Source organism: Pongo pygmaeus, chromosome 7 (genome assembly GCF_028885625.2).
Source record: "Pongo pygmaeus isolate AG05252 chromosome 7, NHGRI_mPonPyg2-v2.0_pri, whole genome shotgun sequence".
NCBI lineage: Eukaryota > Metazoa > Chordata > Mammalia > Primates > Hominidae > Pongo > Pongo pygmaeus.
In genome coordinates this window covers 86,488,718-86,513,175 of record NC_072380.2, presented here as the reverse complement: position 1 = coordinate 86,513,175, position 24,458 = coordinate 86,488,718, and the positions used below count along the sequence as shown (strand labels likewise).

The 24,458-nt window shown below is 41.9% G+C and overlaps 2 protein-coding genes across 5 annotated transcripts in view; one reads left to right on the top strand and one right to left on the bottom strand.

Moving 5' to 3' along the window:
* Nucleotides 1–13,970, bottom strand: part of GDAP1 (ganglioside induced differentiation associated protein 1) — a 45,084-nt gene extending 31,114 nt beyond the window's left edge. The window contains exon 1 of the mRNA XM_054498428.2: nucleotides 13,946–13,970. The gene's annotated coding sequence lies outside the window, so the exon portion shown is untranslated. The remainder of the gene's footprint in view (nucleotides 1–13,945) is intronic.
* A 324-nt stretch (nucleotides 13,971–14,294) lies between these two features.
* The window catches only part of JPH1 (junctophilin 1), an 82,900-nt gene continuing 72,736 nt past the window's right edge, over nucleotides 14,295–24,458 (top strand). For 3 of the 4 annotated variants that reach the window (XM_054498422.2, XM_054498425.2, XM_054498424.2), the window contains exons 1-2: nucleotides 14,296–14,953; nucleotides 20,243–21,002. In XM_054498422.2, coding sequence (XP_054354397.1) covers nucleotides 14,575–14,953; nucleotides 20,243–21,002 — 1,139 coding nt within the window. In that variant the 5' untranslated portion in view covers nucleotides 14,296–14,574. Of the gene's footprint in view, nucleotides 14,954–20,242; nucleotides 21,003–24,458 lie in introns of all 4 variants that reach the window. The other variant, XM_054498423.2, reaches the window with a different exon arrangement.

Genomic DNA, 24,458 nt, shown 5'->3' with positions numbered 1-24,458 from the left:
CTGTTACTTGATTTCAGAGGCTGATTTTATGTTTATGTTTAGGCTGACTTTGGCACTAAGTCCTTCTACTTTAATTGTTTCTGACTAATGAGAAGAAAAGCAGACCTAATACATAATTGATGCATCTCCACCGAGCAATAGCCAAATGGTATGCCAGCACACTGTACAAAGAAAGGCTTCCTACTAGATCACAAAGCAGAGTCCTGAACAGCATCTAGCAGGATGCATGGGCTGAAATTAGGAGTGTGGCTCCATGGGTAGTACCGTAACATTTTAAAATGAAAAACATCATCTGTCACACTAAATTCAGGTTGTTAACTTGAATATTACTTGTTTTCAATTATGTTAGCTTTATGTTGTAAATAAACTATAAGCATACGGAGGTGTATCTTATATTTTATGCATCGAAGTACACATATACAATGATTGTAAATTTAAATAAAAATAATAAAATTTAATCCACCATGGGAGAAAGGTCTAAACACATTTTTGTTTTCTTTCAAAACTTATTCCTGGATTTCTCAAGTTTAAAAATAAACACTGTTCTATAGCAGAGGGGTCACATCCTGCTTGAGGATACATATCAGAACCAATAGGGAGGGGCTAGAATTTAACAACCTTTTTGTATTTTCTAATACTACACTTCTGCCTATTTTGCTTTCTCTGTCCAACCTCAGCTATGGGAGGGGTGACTAAACAGTCATTGCTTCTTACTGAACTCTTAGAGTAAGAACACAAACAGGCCCTGGTCCCTGCCTTCCTCCCCACCATTAACTCTCACCAAGATCCTCTCCTTTGCTCAATGAGCCTTCTCAGTCCCTTCAATGTGCCACACTCATTGTGCCACACTCTTTTCATAATTATTTCCTCTTCTCCAGTTGATCTACTTACTTTTCTGGCTGTCTCCTACTCATCCTCCAGAGCTCGGCTTAAATGTAACTTTCTTAGAGAAGCACCTGAGCAATATCTATTGGAAAAATGGATGGGTGGATGGGTGGATGGATGGGTGGATGGTGACCAGATAGAGGGATGGGTGTGTAGATGGGTGGATGGTGGATGGATAGATGATGGGTGGATGATGGATGAAGGATGAATAGGTAGGTAGATAAATGGGTGAATGAATAGATGGTAGATGCATGGATGGATGGATGAATGAGTGGATAGATGGTGGGTGGATGAATGGCTGAGTGGGTGGGTGGATGATGAATGGATGAATGGGTGGGTGGATGGATGGATGAGTGATGGATGGATGGGTGAGTGGGTAGGTGGATGGATGGATGGATGGATGGATGGATGATGTATGGATGAACGGGTGGGTGGATAGTGGATAAATGGATAGACAGATGGATGGGTGGGTGAATGGACAAATAGATTGTAGATGGATGGTTGGATGGATGGATGCATGGGTAGGCAGGTAGATAGATGAATAAATGGTGGATGAATGGACAAATGAATGGATGGATGGGTAGGTGGGTGCAGGGATGGATAGGGAGGCCTTCCCTGATCTTGCAATCTAACTGAAAGTATCCCTTGCTATTCTTTTTTATAGTACTACTTTTTCTTCTGTAGCACAACAATTGGCAATGATATATTGATTTAATATCTATCCTTTCAGTGGACTGTAAATTCCCTGAGGGCAGGGAGTTAACGACCTTATACCCATTACAAAGCACTCTATTTAGAAGGTACTTGCTACATATATATTGAGTAAATGAAAAAAGGAAATCTTGAAGATTATATTCACGTCACTGAAATAGCTGTAAAGTGTGGAAAAGACCTGTTCTAACATTTTTAAATATTTTAATTAATGAATTATGTTAACATGGAACAACCTAAAAGAACAATACATTTTGAGAATAAGTAACCTGTGGCCTTTGACAGGAAGAATCATAAACTGAAACAGCACTTGAAAATGATCCTCCTCAGACATTAATCAGAGACAAAATATACACCGTAGTCAGTATGAAAATGACCTCAAAAGCTGTATTTTTTAAGCAAAATTCCACTACTGCTTGGACAGAATAGTTCTTGGGATATATATGATTCAGCAGTCACCACATGCTTATAGTAGTAGAAAAGAAAAATTTGTTTTTTTTCATCCAACAATAAAAAGCATCTTGAAAAAAAATCTGAAATAGGTGGTCCCAGGATCACTTGAACATACTCTCTTCCTGTGTGTTCAACCCTACACCCCTCCTGTCTCAACATTGCTCTTAACCCCCAGGAGTGGTAGACAGGAAATCCAGCTAATCCAGATGCTGATACCCATAAGCAGGGACAGGCCAATGTGCCCAGTTGCCACAATGTCCAGCTAGTCCAGGGCCATATGAAACTCGCCAGCTCAATCAAGGGTTCCAGCCATTCTAAAGTGGCTGGAAACCACAAAGGGCTGGGGCAGGGGGTACTTTGCTGTGTCATCACCTAAGAGCAGAGCTCTTTGGGGCTTACTTAGCCCAGACACTGAGCCCCACTGCTTCTCCTAGGTGGATGAAAGAGACAGACTTCCCAAGACCAGTGGTCCCTAGACAGCACCTCCTGAGTTCAGTCTCCAGATGCTGCTGGGCAAGAGAAGACAACTTACAAGTCCACCCACTGGTTTGGCCTAGTTATCAGGGTTTTGTTAAGGTCTTGGTTTCAAGGCCACCTCATAATGGCTGGTTTTGTTTTGTAAATATCAACTATCCATTGTACACTTATCCTTAGAAGACATGCTATTATATAGTACCTTTGAATTTTGCTTTTAAAATGACAAGGAGTAGGATATTCTTTATAACTATGAAAGCACTTTGAGAGATAATTCATGTGAAAAAAAATAAAGTCATGTTGGGATCACTAGTGTTAGACAACTTTGAACTTATTTGACTAGCTTAAAGAATCTAAGGTGGTCCACAGGAGAGGATTACCCTATAGCAATGTTTCCCTGAAGAGCACTCAGTGTATTTCTTGAAAACACAGATTCCTGAACCTCAATGCCAAGCCCATGGAATCAGAATTCATCTGATTCCATGGGCATGGCATTGGAGACCTGGGCATGTGTATACAGACAGTCCCCTACTCAGGATTTTTTTGACTTTATGATGGTGTGAAAGCAATATGCATTCAATAGAAACCATAGTTCAAGTACCAATATAGTCATTCTGGTTTTCACTTTCAATACAGTATTCAATAAATTATATGAGATATTCAATACTTTATTATAAAATAGGCTTTGTGTTAGATGATTTTGTCCAACTGTAAGCTAATGTAAGTGTTCTGAGCTCTTTTAAGCAGGCAAGGCTCAGCTATGATATTCAGTAGGTTAGGTGTATTAAGTACAATTTTGCCTTACAATATTTTCAACTTATGATGGGTTTATCAGGACACAATCCCATAGTATGTCAAAGAGCATCTGTATTTAATAAGTTCCCCTCGGTGACTGTCAGCAGGGCAGTTTTGGAAATTGCCCTATGATAATGATTCTCCATCAGATAAGTACATTAGGATTGCTAGGAAAGCTCTCAGAATATATGAGATGGGGCCACTCTGACATTTTGCTAGAGGAGAGCAGAACCTACACAAGCATCTTTTGTAAATGCTCACCAAAGAATTCTCACCTTTGCTTTGATGGTTATCAGCCCTAAAGGAACATTTAGTATGGATCTGAGGTGTGGAAACAAGGCACGATTTAGCATAGGCTGTTACATCGAAGGAAATGATGGTGCATACTTCTTTCTAGAAATAGCAAAACTTTCAGAACAACAAATGTGGCAGGACTGACACAGCTGGAGGTTTCTAAATGTCCACTTCTGTCACAGACAGGCAGACAGTCTATGAATTACTCAATCAGTTGCTGAGTCGGAAATCACTCATACCATCTGTATTACTGGGGCAGTCTTTTCCCATTTCAGATGATAAGTTTTGGAGGGTCCTAAAATTTATCAAGTCTATTTATTGCTTTACACAGGCTATTGCATCATCTGCCAAACAGCGGTTCTATTCAGTTACATATACAGAATGGAATTTTCAAATAACTAAAATAATAAAATGCTAAGATGCTGAAGACTGACATTTCAATTTAATTATTAATAAGTACTATAATTTCAAGTTTCAAATTGCTCTTCAGTGAACCTTTCCTACTCTCACCCCCTTGATTTTTATTTGTATCTTTACAGGTTTTTACATATGTACAAATACAGCAAACTATAGCATACTACGCATATTGTTCAATATCTTGCTTTCTTTTCTATCTAATAGATCTTGGGGATTTTCCATATCAGTACATAGAAAGCTTCCCCATTCTTTTTTAAGAAACAGGAAATCTGATTTTAAACTCAGTTTAGTAAGTTGTGATTTAGACTTTCCATCTCTCTCTGACCAAGAACCACCTGTAAATGTAAGTGTGTATGTGTGCATGTGTGTGTTAGCTGTGTGTTCTTTAAAGACCACTGGGTGTAACAGTTCAAGGTCTCCAAGAAGCAGATTCCAGGATAGAATCAGACATGTAAGAGATCTACCAGGGGAACACACATGCAGGATAAAGACCACAGGAAGCAGGAGTAGGCGGGAAACCCATGAAAGGAAAGCAGGGAAGGAAGAATTGTGTAGAAAAGGCTCAGACTGCAGTGTAGCCCTTAAAAGGTTTTAGCCAGGTCAGTGGGGAGCACAGGAAATCTCACCCATCAGAGGAGGTCTGTGTTGAGAAGGAATGACCCAGTTCTTGGAATCCCACTGTGCTTGGTTATTGGCTGGAAACAGCTTAGACAGAGTGTGGCCTCAGCATGAATGCTATTGGAATTCAAAGGTGCAGCAGCTACAGGCTGTTCACCAACCTCTTCTCTCACAGCAAGTTCTCCTGAAGGAAGATCTGAGTGGTGCACATCTATGCCCACCACAATCTCACCTTGCACTGCAGAGATTGTCTTCACATGTATCTGGGGGCAGTTCCTGGGGGCCTTTCTTCCTGAAGGGAAGCTCTGATAAGGGAAGTTAATGGAACAAATGGCAGTCCCTGTTTCGGAAGTCAGCCTTGTGGCTAAAAATGGTTCTCATCTTCTCCCTTTTCTTTACTTCATTCTCCTCACCATCAGCTATAACATAAGCAGGTTCTAGTGGCTTACCTAGTGGTATAACCTAATCCTTCATTTCTGGAAGGTCTGAACCCTTTGTAAGTCATAACTTTCTCAGACTAGGGTTGCTACATGACTGCATCCATGGTTACAAGGGATCCGTAGAGTCCCAGGAAGCACCCAAATGGATCACCTGGGTCTGCACATATTCTTTTCTGTCTGCACATATTCTGGGTCTGCACATATTCTTTTCCGTCCCTGTTGTATAAAAGCCTCCTTCTGCTCATCAAAGTCAATCATTCCTGCCAATATGGTGATTCCTCTTCTTACCTGCTGATCCCTGGGCATGATCACTGGATCTGCCAGGCAGGGGCCATAGTTTGCAGCTCTGCTTTGTCCCCTGGCAAGAGTGCTTCCCCTCTGGGACCCTGCAGAGTCCAGAGATGCAGCGATAGGAAAGACATTGGATGTGATAGTAAGTGAGGTACTATTGCTTCTACCTCTTAGTTCCTAGGCTTCTATGTCCTCCCTATTAGAGATAGTGCCATAGAGAAATCTGAGTCCTTGCATATACCACACCCCAAAAAATGCCACTCCATCTTTGCAGATTATTACCAGCAAACTAGAATTATAGCTGTGCCTTTAGGAGACCATTCCATTATTCTATGAGGTTAGCCCCTGAAATATTACAGAGGTAAGCAGTAACACAGTGTCTAAGACGAAGTGGACCCCACAATCAGGGCTCGTTCTGGCACCTCCTTCACTGTGAAGTGGGTCCCCTGGTTGGAGTTTATGTGTGAAATTCCATGCTTGTGAATCAGGTATTCTATAAGCCCCTGGACAGTGCTGGTACAGGCTGAGGCTCTGTGGGGAGGAAAGGTATATCCATACCCAGAACGTCTATCCTTAGTAAGGATGAACCACTGGCTCTTCTAGGCCGAAATGAGTCTAATATACTCCACTTACCACCAAGTAGGTGATTGATATTTGCAAGGAATACTCTCTGTTACTAACAGATCTGACTTGCAAAGTTAGGAGTAGTTAAACCGACCTCAATAAGCAGCAGTCCTTGCTCTTGGGCCCAGGTACAACCTCCATCTCTGCCACTGAGGCAGCTAAGCTCATGTGCCCCTTGCTCCAGATCTGGGATGTCTGTTGAGGAAGGCTGACATTAACTGACTGAGTCCCGTCATCTACCTGGGTTTTCAGTGCCTCTTCCACTTTGTGTCCATTCCCGTATGTTCATCCACATGTCTCTAGCCTAGACCTCCATGTTTTCAGTCTTCCAGTCCTTCTCCGTCCAGCCTCTGACCAGGCAAGGCTGTTAGCCACTGCTCAGAAATCTATATAAATATTCCCACCTGGGGCCACTTCCCCTTCCACACAAAATACATGACTGGTTCAACATTCACAGTTCTGCCCACTGGAAAGATTTTCCCTGTCTACAGATGTTCAAGACCACTCCTGAGTGTAGATGTAATGCAGCCTCCATCCATTTTCAGCTACATCCACATACTGAGCTCATCCAACCATAAACCAGATACAGGCTTTTCCTCCCCATTCAGCTAGTTATTTGAAACCCCAATCTGCTCAGAGAAGCGAACCAGTGGAACCCAGGTGGGGGACATGAGGGTCTGTCCCACTCAGCCCTCAAGAAAGGGCAACCTGTTCTTGCAGCTTTTCATGCCCTCTGGTCCCACTCAGCTTGCTCCTGGAGATCCCGGTCCCAACTCACAATAGATTGCTTCCAGGTCTGTCAAGACTTGAGTCAAGAGGACTCAAGCTCATAATGGGAAATTCTGAATGAACAGGCACTTCGTCCCATGGTCAAGCACTCCTTTACTACCAAGGCCAAGTAACTTTCAAATAAACTGTGTCGCAAAAGATGTAAGATTGCCTGTTGCAGATGATATAGATCCTTGCCTTAGATCCCCATAGACTTGCAACTGTGATTCTTCCACAGGGGCTTGCCATAATCTTCATATATCTTTTCTCACCACGGATACCTCCAACACCATAGGATCTGCCTGATCATATGGCCCAAAAGGCAGGGCTGCTTGCATCACAACCTGGGCCTCTGGCAAAACCCCTTCCTGCTCTGAGCCCTCTCAAAGCTGGTGGCCTCCCTTCTGTGTCACCTAGCACATAAGCTGAAGTAGTGTCTAAGTGTGTATGTGTTGCTTCCAGAACCAAAGAGTAGGCCTACCGGGTGTTCTGCTTCCTTTTTGCAGTAGAGGATGCAAGATGCATCAATTTACCCTTAACTTGGAGGGGTTGTCAGGGGCAGTGGCCTTGATGCAAAACCCATAGGAGATGTGAAGTTGTGGCAGCTGGAGTCTCTTTGCCAAGTACCCTCCAAACTGCAAGTTCTCTTGAAGGGAGATCTGAGCAGTGAGCCTCCACAGCCACTCTTTGGGTGTTCTGATGTCTCTGTAAGCTTTAAAAAGTGCTTGCCACGTGAAAATGATGTAAAATGCAAGAGATGACAAAAATGCTAGAGTGTGATGAAGGAAAGGAAGAGGAATTTAAGCTTTATTTGGAATGCAATCAGTATCTGAAGAATGGCCTACAAGGGCTTTGAGGTATGCATGCTGAGCTGATATGCAGATTGGTACTGCAACGCTTGGCAAAGATACCACATCCCTCCTTGTCATTCAGTTAGAGGAAAGCCTCTTCTATTATTGGCTATTGTTTCAAATCCCATTCCTGAGCTCTTGGAACCATTCACTCCTCAATTATAATTTACATTTCTTTTACTGCCTAATAATTGATTTCCTTTTTCTTTCCTTCAGCTATGAGTCATTTAGTAGCTACTTACTCCTTTGCTTTCAACAACATTGTGTACCTCCCTTCTTTATGCAACTGCTTTATGAAAAGGTTATCTCATCAATTTTTACAACTTTTAACAACATCTCAATACTGACACTCTTCAAAATGCTTTTATATTCCCTTGCTATCTCCAAGTCATGCAATTTCAAATACTGAGTTGCCTTTCAGCCATAGTTTCAGAACAAAGCATTGTGATTTTAAATGTAGGATGAGAGATGAACTCATCGCCATGTCTCCTCGGATGCCTGGGACTTCTTTTTCAGGAAGTCTCTTCTGTTCTTACAATCACAGATTGAAAGAGAGACTTGAAAGAGTGGCAAACCTTCATTCCCTTCATTCCTTCCCTTGGTAGGGTGCCTCTTAATTCAAGAAGATCATTGCATTATAAATATCTGGAAGGGTATGCCTTTACTATATCCATAAAGTTAAACAACATGCCAATGATTACCGAAAATTGTTTCAACCATAGCAATCCATTAAATCACTCTGTCCTCTGAACTCTTATAATACTTGGTACTTATTGGCTACTTGTAGTTATCTCCCTTGTATTTTTATTATTTCTTTTTCATCTCCTGTCTCTTTAGAGATATTTTATATCCTTAAGTGCAAAGGCTGAGCCTTACTTCTCTATGCCTCCATACCTAAGACAGTAATCATGTACACATATATAAGATGAATAAACATATGCCCACATCTACATACATATACGTACACATTTTGTGGTTTGGTTCAGGCACTACATCTCAATACAGACCTGCAATCCACTCTGTCTTCAAGTTACCACTCTTTCAAGTCTCCCTTTCATTTGAGGTTACGTTTTTTATTGTTAGAACTTTCCCGAAACCCTCTGTGAGCCTCATCATTGGACATGGATGGTGTCCAGGCCTATGTGGAGCTTTCCCCATTAGGAAGAGGAGGCAGAGAGAGGGCCACAAGGGACACATCATGAGAAGAAACCAAAGCATTGCCCTTGAGAGTCAAATAGGCTCAGCTGGTGTTTTCAGATCAGAATTAGACTATTTCTAAATCAGACTCTTGGCTTCTAGGGCAGGATTGCCTAGTTATACAAGATAAGCCAACAAGTATCCAGCAATTATACAAAATTCTGGTACCATGAGGCTAATAGTTGGAAAACAACAGATAGCATAAAGTTAAGGAGACTATAAAGGGATAAGAAGAAGAAAAATACACAGAGAATGACACAGCTGAAGTGGTGGGAGATGAAGAGGGAGAGGAGAAGCACGAAATATGGGCATCATAGAAGCCAAGGAGAGGAGTGCTCACAAGTATAAAATTCACTGCTGCCACTAGCAGGATAGGAACTGAAGACATGCCATCATATCTGTCAAACAGAAGGTCCCTGATGGCTAGAAAAGCTTCACTAGACCGGTGAGAACAGAATCCAAATCAACTAGTACGTAAATTGGAGGCAGGGACGTAAAGACCAGAATACACTCTTTCAAGATCTGCAGTTTCAAGAAAAGACATAGAGGACTTAAGGAGATGGTAGACCAGCAAATTAGGACTGTTTTAATACAGAAAACACAAGAGCTTGTTTGTTGGCTGAAAGAGAAGAAATTAAAACATATTTAAAAGAGAGAAGGCTGGGAGGCCAAGACGCGTGGATTGCTTGTGGTCAGGAGTTCGAGACCAGCCTGGCCAACATGGTGAAATCCTGTCTCTACTAAAAATACAAAAATTAGCCAGTTGTGGTGGCACACACCTATCGTTCCAGCTACTCAGGAGACTGAGGCAGAAGAATTGCTTGATCCCAGGAGACAGAGGTTGCGGTGAGCCAAGACTGCACCATTTCACTCCAGCCTGGGCAACAGAGCGAGACTCCATCTCAGAAAAGAGAGAAACAGAAAGACAGAAAGAGAGAGAGAGAGAAGGAACTGACCCAGAACTTGGGGAAGAAAAAGGCTATCTTTTCCTCTTGGAGGCAGGTGAATGGGAAGCGGAAGAAAATGGGAACCTATGTAAAGTTTTTGAAGAGAGGAAAGGTGCAAGTGTTCCTAGCTCCTTCTTCCTTTGTGAGACAGAAGACAGTGTTCTCTGCTCAGCAGGAGAAAGCTGCAGTGGAGATGGGCTCCAGGACGGTGATAAATATCAGGAAGCTGCCTGGGAAAAGTTGTGCTATGTAGCATGGAGGACTTTGATGAGAACCAATGGAGTGTTCAGTGAGAGTGGCAATGAGGGAATGCTGTCAGAGTGGAATTGTAAAATCCCAGTTTGCAATTTTCAGCTGGACCTATACTCTTAAATTCCAGAGAGTTGGCCTTACTGGAACTTACTTGCTGGATCAAAGTAAGGTGCAGGCTATGTCCAAGGCCTGAGTGAATAGTGCAAGTCTCAAAAGGGCATGTTACTGAACAACAGCTGCCAGAGGAAGAAGAAAAATGGGCATTATTTACTTATCAACTTACTTATTTTTAATTTTTGACCTCTCCTACTGAATTGCCTACTGATCATCTCTGGGGTATACTTCTGGATCACTGTCTCCTAAATAAATATATCTTCCCCAGCCCCCGTAATTTACTCTCCTTCCTCCTTTAAAAAAAAAAAAAAAATCTAGACAGCAACATTATCATTCACCCAGGCAGCTAATCTAAAAAAATAAGAAATAAAAGTCATCTTTACTGCACCTTGTTGTTCTCCACTGAGCATTTGAAAGCTCCCAATGTGTTCTCATCCTCTCTCCAATCAAGGACAGGAATAAAGAACCTCCTCTAAAGTCACACAGACCTGGGTTTGAATCCCACCTCAACCATTTCTACCTTGAATAATTCTGTACATATGAATGTGCTAAACCTTATTTTCTCCTTCTGTAAAATGGTTGTATGACTAGTACAAATCATCTACAATTATGAGATTTAAATGAATTCATACCTGTAAAAAAAGCTTAGTATGGTATCTGTCATACAGTAGTTGCCATAAAAGATTTGAAGACCATTAATTTTGGAATTCTCTTCCTCTTCTGATTTCACACTGCCTGCAAAGTTTCTGACCATATTTCTTAATTTTTATATTTAATCACAGACAAATTTCTTGAATGTTTGTAAATTCTTTATTGCAAATATTCAAATTTTGATTATTTGATTGTATAAATCAAGATGGTAATACTTTTTGACTTATATATCAAGTGATTTTAATTGTATGTGTTTTTCTACACACTTTGAATCATGGTTTTTAGACAATAAACACCTACAGATTAGCTTTTTGTCATTTGTAAATTTTTTATTAAAAACTCTCAATAATCAGACAGGTTTTTTTTTGGTTTTTTGTTTTTTCTTTTAGAGATGGGGTCTTCCTATTTTGCCCAAGCTAGTCTCAAACTCTTGGGCTTAAATGATCCTCCCGCCTCAGCCTCCCAAAGTGCTGGGATTAGAGGCATGAGCCACCTCATCCAGCCAATAATTAATCTAATATGTAAATAAAATGAAGTCGCCAATAAATTTTTAAATGCACCTTCATTTTTTAAAAGACATCATTAAATTCCAGCAAAACATCCTTACTAATATGTTGTTAACTGGTCATAGTCACACTCGAAATAGCTTACAATATGTTATAAAATTTTTTAGAATGTAAATATATAATAACTAGGTTTTTAACATGGAGGAAAACAAACCATAGGGTAGTTTCTGGCCCCTGGATTTTCATGGCCTCCCCCATTCCACCTGTCAAACCAACATTCACATTCTCTTCTTACTAATCCCTTCTTAAAGCTAAATTCAACTCCCCCTTATCCAGGGCAAAGGTTCAGAGGCAGAGGGAAAATAAGGACATTACTAACCCTGACTATTAAACCGCAACATTATTCCACTGTCTACTATCTGCTACGCCATCACTCTCAGCACCTCTTCCTCTTCCTAGTTTTCTCTCCCCGTCTTCTCCAACCATTACCATTGACCCTGAACACTTACACTAACACATACGTCTTCGTGACTGGGGAAACATTCCATTGCGATGGCAGCTGGTAAATGGAAGCATGGCCTATATGGTTATTTGCCAAAAATTGTTTAATAATTTACCAAAAATACTAACTTTCTTTCATAAAGAAAGTCAACATCAGAGCTAGGCTAGGATTAAGATTAGTTAAAATTTAATCATACATATCTGGTGGTAAAGTCTCACTTTTAATTAAGGTTCTTTGCAAGGCATCTATCAGGGATAGCCATAGGAAAAGGGTAAGCAATAAATGGCCATGTCTTTTTTCCTCCCCAAATCTTCATATTCAATCCAGATGTGTATGCACCTCCCACCACAAATGGACTAGATAGCCACTACAGAAACTTGGTTTGTGCTATATGTTCCAGAAAATCCCTCATTTGCATGACAACTAATTAGGAAGAGTAATAAATAAAGAGATAAAGGTTTCCAAAATAAAGAGGATCCAGATAAAGGGGATACCAAAAGGTATCCCGTTAAAGAACATATGTGGGTCCTAACACACTGGGTGGGTTCAAAAAAAAAAAAAAAAAAGGCAAAGCGACAAAGACTACTCTGTGAAGAAATCTAGTTTAGAAAGAGACTCCCCCATTCAAAATATTGGCTTGAGCAACCACACTTTTTCTCATATCATACAGAACCTCAAAATATATAGGAATGCATCTTTCTACATTAGCTCCTGATTCTGGTGTATCCCATAACAGTGAAATGGAATTATGGCTCAGCCGCAAAGCCCTGGCCCTCATCTTCCCAGCGGCCTAAATCAATCCCCAGTCCAGGACAAGATGCTTTGAGAGATGCATAATTATTTCAGGCCACTAGGGTAAGCACTATTCCTGGCAACTCTGCGGGCAGTGCCATGGATGAGGGCTTCTAATTCTCTTTGGTGATTTGGTTCTGCATAAACTGAGATTTTTCTTTCAGTGTTTCAGCCAGATAAGCAGGAAAGGTCGGCTCTCGTCCTGAGAGAGAGGCAATCAAGGTCAATTTCAGTTCCTTTTCTGTGCAGTTTAGTCTACTTTTTCCCAGGTTGTCTTCCTGACACCTGTCCTTATATCTATATCTGATTATCAAATACTTAGTGAGAGAAACTTTGGCAGCTTCTGATGCTCACATAGTCACGCAAAGGCCTCTCAGCCTAAGAAATAGCAGGAATACACTTCAAATCAGTTTCCTTGAGAGGCCAACCTAAGACCCTAGGCTGTGAACGTGGGAGAAGTTTCTCCCATGGGTACTTTGAGGGTGAGGTGAAGAATAATGCTTTCTCTCACCAGAGGCAATACTGATCCAACTTGCCTATTACCAAATCTCTAATTTTTGGTTTGGCACTGCAGCCACAGTATACTCAGTTACTACCGAATATAGAAAGAGAAAGGCAAATCTTGTCAGTCCCATTCGGAAGATGGTGAAATCGAGGCTTAAAAGTTTAGAAGAGTTGCCTAAAGTGAATTCGACAAAGCAGTGTTGTAACTAGAAAGTAGATCAGCTGACATCTGTCCCTGGTTTTGTAGGTCACAGCTTCTTTGCAAGTTTAGAGCAGTGTTTTACTTACCATATTCCTCCTTGCAAACTTCTATTTACTTTCTTAAACAGTGGATACCAGTGGAGAGGTGTGCATTCCAGACACTTATACAATGTACACAGACTGAGCCGTCTACCTGTTGGGCACACAGCTCCAGGCTCAAGAATCTCTAAGGCTGTTAAGAAGCACAAACGAGGCACGAGAGGGAGCAGGCTCTAATGTGAAAGGAATATCCTGTACCACTGCAAAGGCCGATTAAAAACATCCTCTTCATCACTATTAATAAAAAACTAACCAATACATTCTGTGCTTTTTCAAACAGTACTGCTCACCCTCAGTGTCTTCATTAAATAAATGCAAACACGTGTGCTTTGAAACGGGTAGGTGTAAAAGAACACTCTGCACAATTATATCTAGGCTGCCGCAGATTTACATCACATGCATACATATATCTAGGAGATATTAATTCACGATGACAGCTGAGCATGACAAATGCAACAGTACACAAGTTGGAACGCTGAAAACAATGCAACTACAAACCCCATGCAGACAAACACGCATACAATGAGTTTTCCCTCAACACACACGTGGCCGCACTCACAGGAGCTTAACCACATTGAAAAACCCCAAACACAAACACCGGAGGCTCGGGCGCGCGCGAGCGGCCCCCACACAGGCAGCCGCGCCTTCATCTCCAGGCAGGGATTCTCGTGCGTCCCCGGGTACACTCGCCCTCCCACCGGCATCCCACTGCGCGAACACATGCGCGCCAGCCGGTCCCAGAGCGCGCCCGCCCGCCCGCCCGCCGAGGAAGCGGCGGCTCCCGGGGCTGGGGGCAGGGCCCGGTGGGGCGGGAGCGCCGCGGGGCCGGGCCTTGGCGCCCGGGGAGGGGACGAGGGGCGGGCGCGGGGCGGTGCCCGGCTCACGTGGGCGGGCGGGAGCAGCTGAAGGTCCGCTCGGGAGCCTGGGCTGTCCTCTCGCGCGCGGCGCTGGCCGGGGCGGCGGCAGCGGCGGCGGCGGCGAAGGAGGAGGAGGAAGGCGGCGGTGGCGGCGGCAAAAGAGGAGGGAGGACGGGGGCGGCGTCGGACTGGAGCGTAGCGGCGGCGCGAGCTGCCCAGGGCGCTGTCGTGAGCTCGCCCGCCGGGCCCCCACCCCCGTACTACACCCTGCCGTGCCCAGCACTGCCCGCGTCCGTGCCCCTGCGGGGAGCGCGCCGGGGCTGCCCCCCGAATGACGGGCGGAAGGTTCGACTTCGACGATGGCGGCACCTACTGCGGCGGCTGGGAGGAGGGCAAGGCGCACGGGCATGGCATCTGCACGGGGCCCAAGGGCCAGGGCGAGTACTCGGGCTCCTGGTCGCACGGCTTCGAGGTGGTCGGAGGCTACACCTGGCCCAGCGGCAACACCTACCAGGGCTACTGGGCGCAGGGCAAGCGGCACGGGCTGGGGGTGGAGACGAAGGGCAAGTGGATGTACCGGGGGGAGTGGTCACATGGTTTCAAGGGGCGCTACGGGGTCCGGCAGAGCCTGTGCACCCCCGCTCGCTACGAGGGTACCTGGAGTAACGGGCTGCAAGACGGGTACGGCGTGGAGACCTACGGGGACGGAGGTGAGCGGCGTAACGGGCGGCTCGGCTGCTCCGCGAGCTGGTGCGGTGGGCTCTGCCCGGGCTGCGGGGAAGCGGGGAGGACGCCGGGCGCACGTGTCCGGAAACCCGCCAAAACACCTGGGGGCGCCTCCCACCTCCCCGCCCGCGCCCGCCTTTCCCAGAGAGGGCGCTGGGGCCGGACTGGGGCGCGAGGACTGGATCTGACCCCGTTCTTGGAGCGGGCCGTGTGTCCACACTCAGGGGAGCTAGGCGTGAATGTACCTGGCCGGCGCCAGCACTGCGCTGCCACCGGGAGGGAGCGCCGCCCGGGAGGGTTGGGCTGGAGAGAGGACGCTGTCACTTGAGCCCGTCACATTACGTTCCTGATCCCTCCCTCTCCCGGCCGGGTTTGAAATCGCCACTCCCGTGGAGTTAGAGCGAACACCCTGAGCGGGTGAGGCTGGCGGTCCGTGCTGACCGCTCCCCGGATTGGTTTCACGTGGAGTCGTATTTCGCTTCTGGTCCTCTAGTAGCCTAAAGATAGAAGCCAGAACCCCGTAACTAGGATGTTGGGGAATTGTACCTTATTTGGGGGTGCATTTGGAAACGTCCTAGTAATGGGAGCAGAAAGGCCACCTGATGCAGGTGGAGTTCAGAGTGTGTGAGTTCCTAGTTTTCATTCCGTTTCTTAAAGTATTGGTCTTAAAAGAGTAGCAGTCTTTGCTGACCTGGAGATCTTGGACAAATTACTAAGAAGATATTTTGGAAATGGGTAATGAAGTCTACATTTTAAAAAATACAATTGGCAGGTGTGTTCCTATAGCTGCTAAGTTAGCAGCTACTACTCCTGAGAATGGCAATACTGAAACAATAATTTGCATTATATGTGACCTAAGCAGTATTCCTGGCTGTGAACAAAGATCACTTTATTTTAATATTTAACAATATTTGCCAAAGAGATTGTGTATATACCAGGACAGAAGTTCCTCTTTTATTAGGAAAAGTATACATTATTGAAACAGGTGTCAAAACCTGATGAATTTCCTTGTGTAATACGCTGAGAAAGATATTCATGAATAGCTTATGCTTTAGCAAAGTGCATTTCCTGATAAACATAATCATATTTAGTTGAAAAGGGTTGTAGGAGGCGACATCACTTTTTGGAATTAAGCAGCTCAGAGTTGGAGGATATTAAAGGGATGCAATTAAAAGTTTCTCCAGCCCACTGCAACCCCATTTATACCATTGCTTATATAAAAGCTTACACAATTTGTACACTTCACTTAGAACACTTGGGCCGTGTTTCAAATGCAAAATGGCAGAATGATAGAACTTGCTAAAAAGGACATCTTTTCATCCTACAGTATAAATTAAGCATATGGTTCTCATGGATTAAAAGAAAAAAACATTCTCTAATAGTTTTATCTGGGGCTGAGTCCCGAGTTTCACAGTAGTTAATTGGGATCCTTAAATGTTCTGAATGGGCATAAAGTACCTGGTTAACAGCGCTATAAATATGTCAGTTTGTGACTGGATTTTGTTGGAGGCCCCAGCTCTACTATATAACTAAATTCCATGCTCAAAAGTAGAAGGCAAAATTTACTTTTTTAAATGTGTGCATTATTTTATAATCTTTTAAGAAGGCCAGGGATGGTTCTCTTCAGTTTTGGAAGGTTAAAAATAGTCTCCTTTTAAAGATACTATTCATTAAACACACTCTCTTGGTTTAGAGTATTCATTATACCTAGTAATCAAAATATATATAGCACAGTAGAGGCTGTCTGTGTACACGTCGTAGAAGCCCAAATAAGTCTCCAGAATGATTTTATGAATAATCTGCCTTCAGTTTTAAAATAAACTTAAAAAAAACTTAAAACTTGGCATCATCCTGGGTGGTACTGTGGTTTTCTTCTTCTACCAAAAAAAATCTAATATGCTACAGTTAGGAAGAAAAACCTTAAAAATCACTACTGAATGTCTACTCTATGCTAATGGATTTTCTACTGTCTCATATGTAACTTTATTTCATTAGAAAGTTCTTAATCATAAAAAGGGAGTCTAAAGCAAGTTTATTGCCATAACTTATTTCATACAAAGGTTTTGGCCAAAATAGGAATATCACTAAAAAATTAGCTTGTTTTCTGCTGTTCTCACTAAGGAGTTAGCTTGTTTTTGTTTGCACTCTCCCCATCGCCACATGTCCATCCCTGTACACCCTGTATCAGATTCAGGGAAAATCTGATTCCGAGTTTTTTTGTGGTGACATTAAACTGGAGGAGGAAGAAAGCAGTAATTCCATGTGAGAAGTATCACTTATTTTATTAGTGATTTGTGTATGATGTGTTGCTGAAATAGAAACCCCCTGAATATTAACAATAAGTTAGTATCATACTCATGAAATCCAAGTCTAGGTGCCCAGAATTTTTGTGCTAATTCTGATCTGTACTTTGTTTTTTCACTTGTCATAAAACTATTGAAAATATCTGGGAAAACACAACGTTTTGTTAACTAGATGCATACTTGCATATACCCATTTGGAGCATATAAACTGAAGTTTGGCATAGTGCAGTGCAAATTTTGACTGAGACTCCTAAACTGGATGCCTTCCACTACAAGATTGTGTAGTTAAAATGACTAAATCTAAAAAATTAACTCCCAAATGAACACAGTTTAAAACTGGTAAAAGTAATTTTTATACTTGTGAAATATGCATCTACATTTTAGGAATCAAGAGGAACTAATTAGAACTTTATTTGAGCAGCAGGAAGAAGTTGGAACCCACCTGCTTCATAAAGAAATAGGCCCTTTTTTATTCTAGGTTCATTGACTAAACTAAACCTATTTTAAATTTCAGATGAACTGCTAACAGTTTGACTGTAAATTGGTTTCTAGCAATTCTGTGGAGGAATTCTTTCATCTACTGTGATTTAACAAAATAAGAGAGGAATGTGGCCAATGCTCTTGTCCCCCCCTTCCCTATTTGACAGTTAAGCAGAGACTTAAACTTTCTAATTATTGCTGTTGCCTTAAACAGCTTGGATTTTCAAGCCATACTTTTTTGGAAATTCTAAATACTGTACTAGTCTTATTTTTGGAGATAACAGTTTAAAGAAACTAGCTGTTAATTTTCCATCAGTGTTAAACATTTACCAAGATGGTATGGTTGTGTTTTAAAAGTGCAGATACTTATTGATATCAAACAGCATCTCTGCAAATTGTTCTAGCAAAATTAGCTTGTCACTATAGACAAAAGTTAGGAGGATATGATTATAGCATTCTTTTAACCAACAAAATATTACAAATAAGGTAGTTTATTTTAGTATCTTCAAGCCAGATTGTGAAACTTTCATCCTAGAATTTAAATTTTACCTGTATAAGCAAAGGAAAAGTCAAAGTCAAAATTTCCTAATAATTCCATTCCCATTCCTGTTAAGATGGCAGTATTTGGAGATGGCCAGTATTCAATAGGAAGCTTCTTAGCCTGAAATGTTTTACATGAATATCTTATCCTCTTGGGTTAATCTTTCAGAGAAAACTGTGGGCCACCCACCTCCTCAGAAGTTCATAGATGTCAGGTTAAGACTTCACATCTACCCAGAATATGACATTTAGAGTACCAGACCCACTTAGTATTTCATTGTGTATCTACTATTGCCTGTGTCACATATGCCAGAATGAACAAAAAGAGAAGGTAGTCTTGAAATTGGTCAAAACTGTTGAGTTGGGAGTCATTATGGTTTTAACTTTTAAGTGCAATGAAATAACCAGCCATTTGTTAACACAGTTATATAAAACCACTAGCATTTTTGCTCAATGTTTTAAAAATGAATATGTGCCATGCAATGGAAATCTGTGCATGGCAATATAAAATGCAAAGTGACTGCAGGGTAGATCTATATAATCAGAAATGGAAAGAGGTCAAGACAGACTAATCATTATTTGTTTTCTATGACATTGTGAATTGTTATGAATAACACAGAAGTAATTCCATTTTAAATTTTCCAGATAGCTTCTTTTGAGGGATACTGTAAATTAAAATTTACCCTTAAAGGAAATTGATTTTGAAAAGAAACTTCTAAATTCCCTAATTTAACATTCATTTCCTCCTAAGATTATTTTAAAACCTGTGCCAGGTTATTTTTTAATGTCCTTGCTTATTTATTTAGTAGCAAAAAATTCACTACAAATGCTTTAGATGACAGACTATCATGAAAAAGCATAATATTTGTTGACAGAGTCATGTGGTATCAACAACATTTTAATAGATAGTGTTAAATATACCTTTCCTCTGAGATGAAGTCCAAAATGGTAACAGTAGAAGATTTCATCTGGCCTTACATCAGTTTCTCCAAGAGTAAAGGGTATACTTTTTAGCCACCATAGCTTTTTACCGTCAACCTAGTCACCAAACACCCTCCGTCCACAAACACAGACCAGAGGACACATGAGAATTTTGTGTTCTCATATGAAATAATTCCTGCCCTCAGGGTGCTTCTAGTCTGTGGTGTGATTCACAGTGCAGTGGCAGCTAGGGAGCTAGGGAAATCCATAGAGGATACAGAGATTTGGCAAATGATATGGCACAAAGCTTTGGCCTTTTCACTTAGAAGCACAAAAATGTTAAATTGCTCATTTTTTTCATAATTCACTGTATTCATAATATATATTGTGGTTGTCAATTCTCTCTTAGCCAAAAAGGTTCACCCAAATTCAAATGATAATCCTGAATATTCAACAGTTTTCTCTACACTAAAAAAAGAGATGCTGAATGTAGCAGAAAATTTAAGACGTTCATTTGATGACTGTGTCCCAAGTATTCCGATTTAAGCCTGTATGCTGTTTGGAATGTTATGCTGACATAGACCTAAAAGTCATATTTTAGAGTTTTCCAGCTAAATTAGTAATATTAGAATAAAATTTACAAATAGAATTCATTTCATCTTCTACTGTTTCCTTGTCTTCTTCCCAAGAGGAATTTTTGATGCATTAATTTCAGAGGAGAATGTTGTTTCCCAGGGTTCACTTTTTGTATTAGAAAGTAGTGGTTTTCCTCTGAAATACTTGCATAAATTTTTTAATGAAAAGCAAAAATTATCTGACTACTGGAAAATTCTGTGCAATGACATTAAAGCCTTACACGCAAAATTACAGGGCGGGGATTCACAAGTGGATGCAAAGTATCCCCCAGGGTTGACTTGGAAATGGGTCAGATTTGACCTTGGGCAGGCCTGCGCCAGTGTGCGCTGGGTGGTGCAGGTGACCGTGCAGCTCTGCCCCCGACTCACGGTGCTTTCTTGCGGTCTCTCCAAGGTACCTACCAGGGCCAGTGGGCCGGAGGCATGCGGCATGGCTACGGCGTGCGCCAGAGCGTGCCCTACGGCATGGCCACGGTGATCCGCTCACCGCTGCGTACCTCGCTGGCCTCGCTGCGCAGCGAGCAGAGCAATGGCAGCGTGCTCCACGATGCCGCAGCCGCCGCCGACAGCCCGGCCGGCACCCGCGGCGGTTTCGTGCTCAACTTCCACGCAGACGCTGAGCTAGCGGGCAAGAAGAAGGGCGGCCTCTTCCGGAGAGGCTCCCTTCTTGGAAGCATGAAACTTCGCAAGTCCGAATCCAAGTCTTCCATCTCGAGCAAGCGCAGCTCTGTCCGCAGCGACGCGGCCATGAGCAGAATTAGTTCCAGCGATGCCAACTCCACGATCAGCTTCGGCGATGTAGATTGTGATTTTTGCCCGGTGGAAGACCACGTGGACGCCACCACCACGGAAACCTACATGGGCGAGTGGAAGAACGACAAGCGCAACGGCTTCGGCGTTAGCGAGCGCTCCAATGGCATGAAGTATGAAGGGGAGTGGGCAAATAACAAGAGGCATGGATATGGCTGTACCGTGTTTCCTGACGGCTCCAAAGAAGAGGGAAAATACAAAAATAATATTCTGGTTCGTGGGATAAGGAAGCAGCTTATACCAATAAGACATACAAAAACTAGGGAGAAGGTGGACAGAGCAATTGAAGGCGCCCAAAGGGCAGCTGCCATGGCCAGAACCAAAGTGGAGATAGCAAATTCAAGGTAAGTAAATGCAGGGTGGTTGGTTTTGCCGGGTTGGTCAGAACAATGGAGTATCAAATATTATGTTTGTCTATCTGCCAGTGACATCGCTAAATGCTTTCTACAACTGCTAAAAAATCAAAGATGAAAAATGATTACACTCAGTAGAATCAAAGTCAGAAATTTACCTGCACTGTTCTGAAACTTCCCATCATCAAAAAATGTCGAAGGCACTTTGAGCTCCCCTTCCTGTTCTAAATTACTTCCCTCATATTTAACAGCGTGAGGAAGTTCACTGAGACCCTTTGCTCATCTTCCTGAGCCCGGGAAGTTGCTGTTTTCTTCTTTTTTTGTAAGAAGGACCTCTGAAATGCTGCCATAGAAAGCATTGTGTTTTGTGTACCAAAAGAAAATAGCAATCCACGTAGAAACATACTTAGTATAGATGTGTACCTTTATTCTGATATCTACATCGGAGGTATGTACACTTAGCCTAGCTTATACAATTCAGATTCTGTTTATGAAGTCTTATAGGTAAAACTGGCTTTGAGACAGCCACCAAAACCTACATATAGCAAAAGTGGAAAATAACATGACAAAATCTGGCATGCATTGTTAAAAACAACAGCTACATGGGAAAGGCAAAGAGACCTACAAGAATCGCCACATTCTGTGCAGAAGAGATTAGGTCACTGGTGTATTAAAAGGAAAGGGGTGGAGGGAACCTGACAACCTGACATGGACAGATGGGACTCTCAATGTGCCAAGGTTGGAAGAAAGAAGAGCAGTAGAGAAGGGCTGGAGTGAGTAGGAGAAAACCGGTGAATAATAGATTGACAAGTGGGGTGTATGTGTGGGCACAGAAGGACTACGTGCTTGAAGTTTTACCATTAATGGCTGGTTTCAGGGATCTAGCAAGAGGGATGGAGAAATCTATTGCGAATAAAGTTCTATTAGGGAAGGATATCATAGGTGAGACCAAAAAAAAAGGTGTGGTAATAAATGGAAAATTTTATTTTTAGTGTTATTTGAGTACTGACTAGCCACAGCTTTGTAAGACTTGAAGCATAAATGTAGCATAGAATATTAAAAATCCTGTTTCTGCTTCAATAACACTCTTCCACAGAAGTAAACGCCCTTTTGAAACCACAAAATGTTAGCATGTTTTCAGGTTTTTGTTATTGGCATTGAATTAATGAACCTTCCTTTTTTTTGATGGAGCCATATGAAATTTCCACTGTTCAAATTTTTTAATGTACAAAAAAAAATGGTGACATCATATGGTTCAACTTAGTACTTCTTGAGTTCTTTTTTTTTTTTTAATGCCCCTACTTAAAAAATAAGTAGGGCTACCACTAAATAAGGTTGCATATTTTGCATTACTTTTAGATATATATTACATTATATATTATGTTAAAAGTCTTCAAGGTTTTCATCTTTATCCCAAACTAATTTCATTTCAGAGCTATTATTTTTTGTTGATCAGCACAAACTTTCATGACTCTCTCTCCTGTCTTCTCTACCAGGCATCTTTTGCTTCAGATCACAGTTTTGGATCTACTTTGCTTTTCAGTTTGCTTATAGATCAGATACTCAGCACATCTAATCTTGCTGGCTTACTTTTAGACCTAGTAATAAACATTTGTTAGGCCTTAACCTCTAATTTTAAATGCACACTTGAATTCTTCCATGTTTTCTCGTTACAACTTAGTGATATGCTAAAGACAGATCAGTCTTGGCAGGTGAAAAATGAACCTGTGCAGAACACTTTAACAAACGACTTATGATTAGTTTCCATTGGAGGAGTTTGTATAACAGAAAGCGACTGGCAATGCAGAGATGATCTCTGATTATGCTAGTATCATAAAACTCTCACCCAAGTCCTAGCCATGTTCTCTCTGTTGCAAGTCTTTTGGGGGTATTATTTCATTTGGGAATACTGTATTATATAGTTATAATCAAGAGATCTTTAGTTTAAGACCTTATACTTTTAGCCAGTTAGTTACTTCGTAGTTACTTAGCTATGTTTAAAATGCTTAATTCATTATGCAAATGAAAGAAGCCAGTCACAGAAAAACAAATACTGCATGATCTCACTTAATCAAATACTGCAATGACCTGACTTGATCTAAAATGGTCAAACTCATAGAAACAGAGTAAAATGGTGGTTGCCAGGGACTGTAGGGTGGGGAAAATGGAGGGTTGCTGTTCAACAGATACAAAGTTTCAGTTACTCAAGATGAGTAAGTTCTATAGATCTGCACTACAACATTGTGCCTATGGTTAACAATACTGTATTTTGCGTTTAAGAATTTGTCAAGGCCGGGTGCTATGGTACATGCCTTTAATACTAGCACTTTGGGATGCTGAGGCAGAAGGATTTCTTGAGCCCAGGAGTTCAAGACCAATCTCTGCAACATAGTGAGACCCCCGTCTCTACAAAAAATAAGAAAATTAGCCGGACATTGTGGCACACACCTGTCCTAGTTACTTGGGAGACTGAGGTGAGAGGATGGCTTGAGCCCCAGAGGTCGAGACTGCAGTGAGCTGTGCACTGCACTCCAGCTTGAGTGTCACAGCAAGACCCTGTCTCAAAAAAAACAAAAAAAGAATTTGTTAAGAAGGTAGGTCTCATGTTAAGTGTTCTTACAACAATAAATAAAATACTGTTCAGATGATACAATCAACAAATTAAAAATAAAAATATTCAATTAACCTTCTATATTTTACTTACCTTCACTGTTTTAGTCCTTTTCCCAGATTCCTTGCTATTATATAATGAATACTTCCGATTAGAGCTTTGTAACTTGTTTTTGGAGAAAGCAGTTAAAGGAATGACATTCCCCTTATAATAGCTCTGATTTTAGAGTTCTACAGTCTTTTAAAACCCTTAAAAATAAAAGATTCTTTTAAGATTTGCTGCCTGGGGGATAGGACTTTTAGCTACGTTATTGTCGTTAACCATGGCTCTTTCTAATGCCAGAATATCTACACAATATCTGTACAGAACATCTATCTGACCCCTCTATGGTTGCTGTTATCAATGTTTTTGTTTGTAAAACTACTGAAAATTTAAGAACATAAGATGACACTCTTCCCACCTAGCCCAGTGCAGACAGAAGAAAAACTAGAAACTAAATCTCTTGGCAGCTGCTGCTGTTGAAGTCACTAGTTCATCATTAGCAACAAAAGGAGATGATCAGTGAATAGTTATCAGCTATTCAGTTTGTCCACCCAGGTAGTGTAAATCACTATTCTCAGCAACATAGTGAGACCCTGTGTCTACAAAAAATGAGAAAATTAGCCGGGTGTGGTGGCATACGCCTGTAGTCCCAGCTACTCAGGAGACTGAGGTGGAAGGATGGCTTGGTAGAGAAGACCGAAGGCCCCCAATTTCAGATCTGGAAAGGCCAAGAGAGAGCATCTCATCCAAGCCCCTCACATTCAGAGGCAGGAACTGAGGCTCTACCCAAGATC